Source organism: Lycorma delicatula, chromosome 2 (genome assembly GCF_047948215.1).
Source record: "Lycorma delicatula isolate Av1 chromosome 2, ASM4794821v1, whole genome shotgun sequence".
NCBI classification, from domain to species: domain Eukaryota; kingdom Metazoa; phylum Arthropoda; class Insecta; order Hemiptera; family Fulgoridae; genus Lycorma; species Lycorma delicatula.
The window spans coordinates 23,646,966-23,660,358 of NC_134456.1; the positions used below are offsets into that span (position 1 = coordinate 23,646,966).

Below are 13,393 nucleotides of genomic sequence, written 5' to 3' on the forward strand. Positions count from 1 at the left end.
TCCATGCTGAATATTCTGAGAAACCTGGGCCTTCACCCTAAACTCGTAAACATGATAAAATTAACTTTAACCAATACCCAGTCCAGAGTGAAATTCAGAGGTGAACTCTCTCAACCCTTCTACATAAAAACTGGATTGAGGCAAGGAGACGGCCTCTCACCACTCCTTTTTAACTGCGCCCTCGAATTTGTCATGAGAAAATGGTATGAAATAAATCCCAAAAATATAAAAATGGGTACTAAGAAAAACTCCATCACACTAAATTGCCTAGGATTTGCAGATGACCTCGCTCTTTTAGCAAATAATATTCAAGAAGCCAAAACACAAATCATGAGCCTTCAAAACCTAGCACAAAAGATAGGGCTTCATATCTCTTTCGAAAAAACTGAACTAATGGCCATAGATCCTCTGGTAATAGAGCACATTACGGTAAACAATCAGAAAATTAAAATAGTAAAACAATTTAAATATCTAGGGGAAATAATAACTTATAATTTAAATGAAAAAGTGACATGGCAAAACAGGACAAATAAAATGATTAAATCCCAAAAATTAACTTGGTCAACATATAACAAAAAATGCCTTTCTGCTAAAACAAAACTTAAACATTATAAAACTGTAGTACAGCCAGAAGTCACCTACGGAAGCGAGACCCTTTTCAAAATCACTCAGAAAAACCGAATTGAAAAAATTCTGAAAATAGAGAGGAGAATTGTCAGAACGTGTATCAATAAAAAACACCAAAAAGAAGGCCAATGGTGGATTGTGCCAAATGAGGTGGTGTATCGAGAAATAGAGCCTGTTACTGATACTATGCGGAAAAAAAGAATCTCTTTCTTCGGTCATCTCATAAGGACACCGCAAACAAGACTGTCAAGAAATATCATTGAAAAGCTCTGGTTCCAAAAGCTAGAAGTAGGATGGATCAAAGAAATTAGAGAAGATATGAAAGAATTGGGAATTTCCCTGACTGACCTACAGAATAAAACTGGAAAAATTACAAAGCTAAAAGATAAAAGCATTAGATTTAAACAAAAGACAGACAAACGACAAAATACAACGAAGAGGGTGTTTACGGATGAAGAAAAGAAAGCGAGATCTGAACGGATGAAGAAATACTGGGCAGCTCGAAAGAGTAAAATAACACGCTTTTCTCAGAAAAGATCCAACTAAAATTGACTTAAGTGGTCCCATGTTGGCCGTAAAAGCATAATAATAATAATAATAATAATAATATAATTTTACTTTCTTGTTCAAATAAAAAAAATATACATTTAAAAAAGCTGGCAACGATGTTGCTGAAAAATTCAAGAAATTTGTATTTATAATTATTAACCATCCTAACATAAACTCACACAACAAACATCATGATTTAGATTTAACATTTTTGAGTTATAAAGTCAAATAGTTACAAACATGCACACATTTATTCATAGACACTTAAATAAAGATTTTATTGTTTTTGAACTCAGGATCTCACATCGTCAAGCAATTCAAAAGATCCTAAGGGGGGGGGGGGGAATTTACTTTTTTACTGATATCAATTCACTCTCTGTTTAGTACTGTAAATTTTTATTGCATTTTTATACAAAAAAAAACAGTCATGACAAAACTTGCTGCCCGCATTTTTATCGTTACCAATTATAAAATGATAATCAATTAAACCGCATTTCCCCGGTTCTACTAGTATTTCGTATAATGGTATAATGAATTTTATTGTTTCAAATATTTCTAAAATTCTTCTAATTCCAGAAAGGTTACTTTTGATGCATTAAATAAACTAGGTCTAACAAATAAACCAGAGAAAACTTTCTCTAATGTATCCATTTCTATTTGATCATTATCGACATTTAAAATGCATTTTCCATTTTTTGGGTATAGTTATAGTATTTCGTCAGGTTTACCTTACTTTGAAAAGCACATAGCCAGAGTTTATATTGGAAAAAATTTCTAAAAGTTTATTTAGTCTACCAGGTTTAGTTATTTATTATTTTAAATCTTGGTGAAGTACCTCTTTTTCATTTTTTATTTATGATTCTTTTATTCTGTATAATTTTATTTCTTATACTTCTAAAAGAAATTCATAAACTGTACGCCGCAACCAAGTTCACTCCATCTTTTTCTTTTCTTTCTTTTTCCTGTTTAGCCTCCGGGAATTACCGTTCAGGTATTACTTCAGAGGATGATATATATGAGCGTAAGTGAAGTGTAGTCTTGTACAGTGTCAGTTCAGCCATTCCTGAGATGTGTGGTTAATTGAAACTCAACCACCTAAGAACACCGATATCCAGACGATCTAGTATTCAAATACGTATAAAAGTAACTGCCTTTACTAGGACTTGAACGCTGGAACTTTCGACTTCCAAATCAGCTGATTTGGGAAGACGCGTTCACTCCATCTAATAATCCTTTTGTACTTGTATTAGAAGTACCCATATACAGGCTATCCCACGAAGAAACGGAGAAACTTTCAGGACATGTTCTACTGGTGAAAATAATGAAAAAAGTTCATATAAACTTAGGTGTGGAAACGCTTCGTTTTTGAGTTACGGCTAGCGAAAAATTTCCTCAGGAATTCAGCTCTTCTAATAAAAGGAACCTCTACTGTAATGTTTGGGTACTAAATTAAGGAGCAAAGTTGGTGGTTTCTTATGTAATTTGAGCTGGGAAATAGTATAAAATAGATCCTAGAACTGTAACTCCAGTATTATTTATGATATCCGACGTAAAACACAAAATTCGGTGTTGAAAAAACAAATTTTTTAGGTTTGTAGTACAACAGTTTTGTTAATTGAGTAATAATTAACCCACTGTGTTGGTTTACTGGTGAACTCCTCAACGCAAATTAGCTGATTTCGAAGTCGAGAATTCTAAGGTTCAAATCCTACTGAAGGCAGTTACGTTTATACGGATTTGAATACTAGATCATGAATACCGGTGTTTTTTGGTAGTTGGGTTTCAATTAACTACACATCTCAGAAATGGTCGACCTGAAACTGTACAAGACATTTACATTCTATATATATCATCCTCATCCATCCTCTGAAGAAATACCTTACGGTGATTTCTCAGGCTAAAACAGAAAAACAAATGCGGAAGATATAATAACAAAACTTGTAGAGAACTTTATCCTGATAAACGTAATGTAAATATGGTCAATAATAAATAAATAGACATTTTTAAAAATCGGTTTTTTATTGAAGCAAAACAGACGAAAAATAGACAGTAAATTGTATTATTCTTCCTATATCTAATAAATATTCTTTTTAAAAACAAAACGTTACTGAAAATATTTTTTTTTAAATATAAAATTTATAAAATAATATTTTAGCTGTGTTTATTCAATAATTTACGCAGGTTAAACGAAATAATTACGTAAAAGGCAAAGCGTTTCCAGACCTGTGTTTACGAGTATATGAATGTTTTTCGTTATCTTCACGATTAGAACATAACCTGAAAGTTTCTCCGTTTCTTAGTGGGACACACTACATTTTGGAAATCTTACTGTATTGTTTTATTTACAGCATTTTAACATTTTGGAAGAATTTTAATCGATATTACCATCTGAATAATCTCAATAGTTTTTTGTTTTTTTAATGTTTTACGGTATGTCTACTCGATTAATAGGTTTAACGAATAGGATTTTAACCCATTTTTAATTTGCTTATTTATTATGAAATATTTTTTATCTTTTCAGAAATAGTTTTTTTTTAAATGTTGTTTATATGTTTATTACTGTAAAATTTTAAATCTCTTCTATACGTACAACATGTACAATTATTATTATTATTAAATAATAATAATTTACTTGGATCGTTTAGTGATTAAATAAGAATTTTCAATAATTATCATTAATGAGTGTAGAAAAATTTCTGTTTATTCAGTGACACTGAAATGAATGCTATTTTTCAACGTAATCCCCGAATACGTTTAGACTTTGTCCCATCTTTCTGTGAGTTTTTTAATTTTAAAAGTAAAGAATTTTTCATCTCTGTGTCAGAGCCATTCTTGATCCCCGCTCGTCTTTGCCCCACTCCATGCTGTATAAATACCTTTTGAGAGGACCAATCGAACAAAAATCTGATGATGCGAGATCGTGACTGTAAGAAATGGAGAACTCCTGCCGACCCGACTTTTTGAATGACTTCTTTTTGAGCGGTATTGGGGCGGCTGTTATCATGCAGAAAAATTACGCTAATTGAGAAAAGAACAAGACGTTTCCTCTTTATTTTCTAGTATGTTTCAATATTACTCGTTGTTGATTATACATTATTTTTCAAAATAATCGAAAAAAATCGGAATGGATCTTTAGTGTCCAAAAATACCGTTAGCAGCACTTTATTGGCTGACGGTAGGTTTTTATTTTTTCTTGGCGGCTAATTCGGATGTTTCCATTCCATATTCCGAAAACTGGAATCCGGCTCAAAATGATGAATCTAAGTTTCATTACGATTTACTATGCGATCTATAAAAGTATTACATTCCGTTAGAAACCATTGTTTAAGTTCCCTACAAATGTTAATTCGGATGTCTATGATTTATGTGTCTCGGATTCCACCTTAATACGTTTGCGGTAATTCAGCTTATTACGGATAATGGAATGGGCAGTCCTGATACTCGCACTATAAATTTCAGCTATTTCCCAAATTTGTTTTCGTCTGTTTATGCGAATAATATCATTAATGCGATTTTTGCAAAGCTTCAGTCGTAACTTCCATCTTTCTTCCGGTACGATGAAAGTTGGTGATACTTGTTCTGCCTGATTTAAACTGTACGATCCGTTTATAAAAATTTTAACAGATAATACACCATTCTGTTTAACATCCGTTAGTAAATTTTTTGCCGGTTTTACATCTTCAGAAAATATCAATTTTATCACAGCGCGTATTTAAAGCGTACCCGATATTTATTTTGAAATAAATAAAAGAGGTCATAATAATAGAAATTCTTGTAAAACAGTTGATATTTTCTATGTCAGGGGTGCCAGCTCAGTCAGTTCAGTATATTCTATTAAAAAGATTTCCCGCTGTTGCCATTCTTTTTTAATTACTGAACGACCCCTGTATAATTTATCAATCATCAATTCACTTAAATAAAAAGTACCGTGTTTGATTGGCATACAAGTCGACTTTACATGACAAATAAAGATTTTTGTTTATTGTAATAATTTTGGTAATATGTGTGATCCATTATCAAGATATGCTCTCATAATATAATCGTACACATGCAGTAAAAGCGACTGTACCACTCCTTATGAGACTGTTTGCCTTTCTGTTATACAGAATTATTGTAGCCCTTCGTCTGGGAAAATACCGGTATTTTGTTTTGTTGAATTGAAGTATATATACTCGTATATCACAGAATTAGCATAAATTAGGTGGGGTACAGTATTTCATAACATAAAATATTGAAAAAGATAATTTATTTTTAAAGCGCGTCAGTTTATTAAAAGCGGGCAATGGATTTTGCAATCAAATGTTGCGCAAATCGGAAATTTCTTCGACTGAATTCACGTTTGGTGGCTGATTAATGTCCGTGATGGCAAGCAGATTTGGTTATTCATTTTGTATTATTTCAACTTTGACGCGATTGTGTTAAAATATTTGTCCATAAAAATTCATGTTCAATGTCTTACTGTAAATTTTATGCTATATTGTTATTTTAAATGTTATTGTTCAATTGCACATACTGCGGATAGATTTCATGAACATGCTGCAATCAAGGTTACGAACTATAGATTTCTTTTAAACACGTTACTGAAACTGAACTTGTACAGTGTGTTTATCATATGTTATATCATGCACTGATTTTGTATTCATCCCTGTCACTTTCTTGCTAAACGAATTTTATAGATGCTTAATAAAAATTTTACAGTTATAATTTGGGCATACATATTTTTCTGTTACCTTTTAGACATCGTACGTCATACTTGTTCTTTTACATTAAACATTACGAGATTTAGCTGAAACAGCTTTTATGATGTTAACAAAAATAAATAAATACAACAGTAATAATAATAATAATCTATATTTGTCATCTCAACATAATCTGAGACCGTGTTTTCAATTACATCACCTTAGATTGAAGTATAATACTCTTCTTGGCTATAAAAAAGATTATGTGGCTTGTAGTTGTCTTTCTTTATAATTATAAACTCGCTAAACAAAAAAAAAGCATGGAATCAACAAAAAAGTGGTATTTCCTCTTTATTAATATGAAATATTTGCAACTTTATGGGGTTTTTTGGACATTTTTGAGAAACAAAAACGTGTTATTAAAAAAAGTTATTATACATTTTTTAAACACATAATTGATTGTTGTTGAAAACTTATGTTATAATTTTCTTTTACTGGCAGTAATTTTTCTGCTAGTTTAACTTAACATCTTATCACAATATCATCTTTGGTTGAAGAAAGTTTTATTCCACAATTCTTTTATATCGGTTTATTGATTTTCAAGCTATAGAGTACAAAATATTTTTCTGATTCCCTCGTGCATGCAATATTGGTTAACTCGCGCTACTGATTATATCGCATTTTGCCTAGAATGTCTGTGCTGGACATTTTTATAGTTTCAAAATTCTCTTTCCGTTTAGAGAAAAAGTAACAAACACCAAGTCCATCACCATTTAATGTTTTTTTTTTAAAATAATTTATAAATTAATTACATACGGGTTTTTATTTAAAATATAAGAACTGTCTTGAAACAGAATTTTAATCAGGTCTTTTTTTAGGCGATTTTTTTCTGCTTAAAAATTGCTCTGGTATTATAATAAAATGATATCTAAATATAATATCTAAATTTTATTTTAATGAATAGTTGGAAAAAAAGATTAATACAAATGAAGTTTTATCAAAAAAACGGTTCGCGACGTGGTACTATTAACTAATAATTAATCTAATAAAGGTCTATTAAAAAATGTATTAATAGAATAAATGAATTTAGTTGTTTCTGTTTGTATTATATAGAAAGTGATAATTTAACCTATTATCTTTTACTTTCTTGTACAAAGTAAAGCGAGTATTGTGATCGCGAAAAATTTTGGTTTTCAGGTTTCAACGGAAATATCCATTTTGACCATCCCTGAATCCATTTTGACTAGTTTCGGTGTGACATCTGTGCGTACATACGTATGTATCTCGAATAATTCAAAAACGATTAGCCGTAGGTTGTTGAAATTTTGGATTTAGAACTGTTGTAACATCTAGTTATGCACCTTTCCTTTTGATTGCAATCGACTGGACCAAAAAAGCCCAAAATTCAAAAAAAAGAAAAAATGGATTTTTGACTTTTTCTTCACTGCAGTAATAAGCTCTCATTGAGAGCTTTTCAACGATATATCATGTGGTGTTTATTTTCATTGGTTCCAGAGTTATAGCCAAATAAAATTTTAATTAATGAAATATTTGGATCTTACAGAGGGAAGGCACATCGGTTCGAATGAAACGTCATCTCCTTTTTTCTTAACTTTTTTTTTGTTTTAATTTAAATATATTGATTTATTAATAATTATTAACCTCTAACTGAAAAAAAAACTTTTACGATAAACAATAACAAAAAAAAAAAAATATCAGAAGTTATTGGTAAAATAAAACTTTTTGTACGTTTCATTTTAAAAAATGTGTATATGTAATTTAATAGGCGTACAAGGAAGTCATTTGGTGTCCGCATCAGATATTTTTCTTTTGTATTATTATTTTATTTGGTTCATCATGTTGTATCATGATGACATTCTTGCATCATGTTGGAAAGTTTTTTGAGATGTTATCAATATTTAACTTGCCAGGAAAGGAAATTTCAAAATGATTATTGAATGCAAAATCATACATGCCTGGTTTGATTAGTCAATTTTTTTGTTATTGATTGATCTTAAACATTCGAGTACGTTTTTAAAAATTAGCTTATTTTAATATGATAAATTCTATTTAATTATCCCCATCGATATAAATATATTTATTTCATATTATTCTCAGATTTTCGGGTAAAATTTTTTGGTATCTGCAGAATATTCTTTTTTAAGTAAAGATTAATGGACAAGAAAATTGACTATTGAATTAATAAGACAATGGTCATTGGTTATTCAATTGAGCTATCTTTCTTGCGGTGGACTTGTTTGTGTTTGAGAAAGCCGGTTAAGATTTGATACTATAAAATATCATTTGTACGTGGTAATAATAATAATAATAATAATAATGTAGTTTTAAAACCGGTATTACTCTAAAATATAATTTTAAAGTAAAGAAATTTTTATTTCATTGTTATAATTTTTTTATGTTAACAGATATGGCACTGGCAGCCCCTTCTATGGTACACCGTACTGGAGACACATTGGTAGTACGTAGTGTCGTGAGTGGAGATGCATTATTTGGTACGTCGGATAACATCGATCCGGAAGACGAAAAGATCGATGTGACTTTGACCCCAGCTCCCGCTTCTTCCACCGGCAATCCCGATGATGATGCCGAGCTACCGCAGTGCAAGATAAAACGGAACTACGTTTGTTCTAAGTGTACCTATTATACACAGAATCCTAGATTCTACTTGTATCATTTAAAAAACGTTCATAAAGAAAAAATCAAAGTATACGAGTGTCCTAGCTGCCTTTACGCGTCGAAACATAGTCAAAAACTTCAACGCCACGTGCATATGGTTCATGTTATGGGAGCCGGACGGCGCAAAGCTCCGCCGAAGCCGAAGCCTATCGCACCGAAAGCGACCCCGAGACCTTACACAAGACGACGACAAATCGCGGTCGTTGAATCACCAAAAGAAAAAGAAAGGGATGAGACCAAAGAATTTGTGGAAGCGGATTCACCTGTTTGTGCCGGTGAAGGTGACAGTAAAGTGTTTAAGTGTTCGCTGTGCCCGTTTAACAGTCGTAGTCAGACTCTAGTCACGAGGCACGAACGTGTCGTTCATTTGAAGAAAAAATTCTTCCGATGTATTAAGTGTAATTACGTGACGCATATGAAAGCTAGGTACACGAAGCACGTCAAATATCATTCGATGCCGATGATTAAATGTGATATGTGTGATTTCAGAACTCCATATAAGTGGAATTTAGACAGGCATAATAAGAACCATCAGGGCGATGGTGCTTTCAAGTGCAGTTTGTGTAATTTTACAGCAGATATAAAACAAAGTCTTACTGTTCATGAGATGAACCATCATGTTCCCCCTGTAGGGCAAGCTGTTCCCAGTAAAAGACGAAATAGAGTAGGTGCTTCTGATACTCTCGGTATCGATCAACAGCGAGGACAAGAAGTTGATCAAACAAAAGACATGGATGTTATTCCGCTTGATCGTCCGGATAATCAGCAGGTATTTATTAAATAAATTGTTCTGTTTCTTTCTTTTATTAAAAGTACCTATCTTTACCAGTACTGTTATAATTTAAGTTATCGTTACTTTTTCCAAATTAGAAACGAATCATTTTATTTTACTTATGCGAAATTTCAAGATTGTAAGACAAGTCAGTTCTTAAATTATTAAAGTGACTTCTCCAGCAAATCTCCATGTTCGTATTATGAATCGAAAAAGTTTATTTATTCTGAAAACACCAAAATCTTTTACATTTTTTAATGTGATAACTATGCGACTACTCCTTTTAAGTTATTTCATAAAAATAAATTATATACTGTACTAATTTTTTAATGCATGATAAGTTTTTCTGTTCTGAATTGTATCCTCATCTGTAACCCTCCCGCAAAATTTGGAAAATAGTTAAAAAAATTGCGAAACGCTTGCAGTCGATCTTTTGAGTAATATTTTGTTGTGAAAGTAAAAGTGGTTTAGTTGTTTTATTTCGTTTACTGGATTTTATTTTCAGACTGTTTTAGAATAGATATTGTAACTGTCGGCAGTCGTAATAAATAGTAACATGCCGGCCTACGTGAATTGTCATTCATCTCATCCTCTGAAGTAATACCTAACGATGGTACCGGAGGTTAAAAAAAAATAAATATATAGTAACACATGATTTCATGTGAAATTGGTACTACTCTTAAGATATAGAAAATAAATATAATAGTTGAAATTAAATAAGAAGTAAATTACTTTTTTTTTGTACCACAAAAAGTTAAAATCTGAATACATTGATTAAATATTTTGTTCCGTATCTATAATTTATTTTATGAAATCGAGCAATGCAATCAAGTACTCGAACGCGCCATTTTACTCGTTTTATAACCAGTTGCTCCCGAATTATGTTGTACTTATTTATTGGTTACGATATTTTTTCTTCTGTGTTATATAGTACCGGTTACAATGATACAACTAATTCCAGTTTTAGTTGTAGATCTTAAATACAAAAGTAATTTTTACAACCCGGGTAGTGATGACATTCTGAATTTGTATCATTACTTCATAGATATTAGATAACATTATTTGTGTTATAAATAGGCCTATCTAGGTAAGAAAAACTATTGTCAATTAATTTCAAGTGTTTTTTTTTTAATCTACTTAATTAAAATTAGGGCGATTGTAGAGGTTATGGCATTCGTATAAAGTGTTGCAATGTTGAATGGCAGCCCTCTGTACTCTTTGAGTTGTCATCATTTTATTGACAATATAAATTATGATGATGTTTTTTCTCTTTTGTTGTGATATGGATACATCAAAAAAAGCTGCCGTGAAATTCTGTTACTGTTGTCGCTATTTGCTTTCAGTTACAAACAGTTTTTTTCTTTAAATTGTGTTTCCCTACCAGTATGGACGTTTTACACCATGATATTTCTGATTTTGTAGGTTAGAATATTTAGTTGTGTCATATCAGAAGAGCATGGGTAGTTTAGGACATTTTCAGCGTCATGGGTGTTAGTGTTATTCTTTTGGGGTTATGTGTAGCAGACTAGGTCCAAAACTAGGTAAATATTTGAAAATTTACAGAAGAGAAGTGTTGAAGTAATAAAAGAGTAATGGTTATTCGTGCAATTTGGAGAAGGTAATTAATAAGAATACACTCTGTAAAACTGATTGATACATAATATTGTTGGGACTATATGCACTAAATGGAAGCATACTTGAGGGAGGGAGTACAACAATTGAAGTAGTTACCTGTGTAGAATAATGGCAGGCACATGTATCGGATGTGATGTTTCTATTTTCAACTTTACACGTACTTATGTTGTGAACAAAGCAGAGATATTAAAATTTGTGGAGACACATGGGTTATTGAATTTTAAGACACAGTGCAGAAAATGTGGTAAAGACTTAAAAATAATGAAATTGAAAAACAGTGATATATTTTGATGTGAACACCGCATTAATGGAGTTAAGTGTCATTAGCAGAAGTCTGCCGTGAAGGGAAATTTTTTTGAAAAAACAATATGTATTTACAAATAGAAGTGTAAAAATGTTTTCAAGTTATCCAGGGAAAAAGTGGTACTATTTGTAGTGTACTGGTGTAAAATTTGAAAGGGAGATTTTATTGTGCTACGAGTTGAAATTTAGCCAAAACACAGTAGTGGATTGGAACAACTACTGCAGAGACATATGCATCGAATGGGTGCTTAGAAATTCTGGACAAATACATGGAGTGGGCGAAGTGGTCGAAGTTGATGAGTGAAAATTTGGGAAAAGGAATTATAATAAAGGTCGAAGAGTAGAGGGACAGTGGGTTAGTGGAGGTGTCCAGCATGTTAACAGCTCAAAGTTTTCCCTAGTGCCCATTAATAAAAGAATCAAGGATTCTCTGTTAATGGTTATTAAGAAAAAGATTTTGGCAAAAACAATCATAATTTAAGATTGCTAGAAGGCATTTGACTATTTGAATGACGAGGGTTTTAAACATCCTCATGTGACTCATTCATTAGAATTTTGTGTGTATGGAGGAGAGTGGATGGATTTTCCAAAAAAATTAGCAAATATTAAATGGTGAAAAACTTTCTGTGCACACACAAACAATAGAGAGCAGGTGGTGTAGTCCGAAGTATTCTGTACCAGCATTTGGTGAGAAGAAGGAGCATATGGAAGGCCATTTGGCAGAGTACCTATTTTAATGTTCAATGAAAGACAAGAATGTGATACACAATTTTTTGAAGGCAGTGTTGGACTTATACAAACTGTAAAAGTAAGTGATTGGTTGTAAACATACCCTGCTATACAAAACTAACCCAACCTAACCCCCTAAATACCATGGCATCATCAGAAAGTAGATTTTTATGAAAAATTAAACGTTTCCATGGCTCAAAATTCTGGACCTACTCAGTTATGCAAAGGCCTACTTTTGTTAAAAATTAATGAATTTTATTTAAATTTTTGTTTTTAGTTTAAAAAAAGACTTTCAATTCATAATTTTCTTGTTTGTGGTGTATTTATAGGCCTGTCCTTGTTAATACGAAATAAAATAGTTGTCCCAGTAATACCATAAATAAGTTGTAAATAGATTCATGCATATTACAATTAATTTGTTATGAAAATTGTTTAAAATAAATTAAATAAGAGGCCAAAATGCCACTATACTTAATGTTTGAATTATAATAAAAATTATGGGGTAGAAATGGATAAAATAAAGTGCAGAAATAACGAAGACTGTCTCAATATGAAAGTATTGTTGATGGATGTTTAATATCTCTTACAATGTGAGACTACCAAACTCATTCCTGATCATGTAGTTTGCATTTAGACCTCAAGACTGTCTGCTGTAGTTAATAATCAAAAATTGAGAATTTTTTGCATTTATGTAAACCTACTCTTACTTATATTTTTTCAAAAACAAGCATTTTTACCCATTATTCTGGATTCTTTTATTACATGTGTTTTGGTTACATGTAATTTTAGAGTTTTTCAAAGTAAGCTAACCTTTTTTTTTTGTCAAGTTTTGTTTTACTTCCACTATATACAGTCCCTGAATCTACTGCAGGTGTCTATGCAGTTAATTATGTTTAAATAGGAGAATAACATAATTTTTAAAATAAATAAATATACTGGAGGGCCCATTTAAGCCAAATTTATGTAAAATTTCTTATTTTTCACAAATATATTTTCATTATTCTAAAATTTTCTCCAAAAAAAAATATGAAACTTTTTAAAACCACATATGACAAATTCGAACTTTCAAATGCTGATATTCTCGTGTAACAAATATTTCCCATTACACTAGCTAAGCTTCTGGCTAAATTTATTTTCTTGGCACAAAATTTTCTGTTATTTGCTAAATCGATTGAAATTTGTTGATATGCACAGTATGTGTAAAAAGTTCTTGAACCAAATTTCTGTAGTTGATTTCAAGTAGCGCCATCTCTCAGACAATCAAGGAACTACGTAGTATGATGTCTGACGAGTGTGTGTACAAATTTCATCATGTTTCGTCACTCCAGTGTCGAGATATATTCGTCCGCATACGTTATGTTCATGTGATCTTGTGCAAGCTCGTGACATGGAACAGGGAATT

The 13,393-nt window shown here is 31.5% G+C and overlaps 1 protein-coding gene across 1 annotated transcript in view; it reads left to right on the forward strand.

Moving 5' to 3' along the window:
- Positions 1-13,393, forward strand: part of LOC142320558 (uncharacterized) — a 135,487-nt gene that overhangs the window by 55,021 nt on the left and 67,073 nt on the right. Inside the window, exon 2 of the mRNA XM_075358473.1 lies at positions 8,282-9,321. Within this exon, the coding sequence (XP_075214588.1) occupies positions 8,284-9,321 (1,038 nt within the window). The 5' untranslated portion in view covers positions 8,282-8,283. The remainder of the gene's footprint in view (positions 1-8,281; positions 9,322-13,393) is intronic.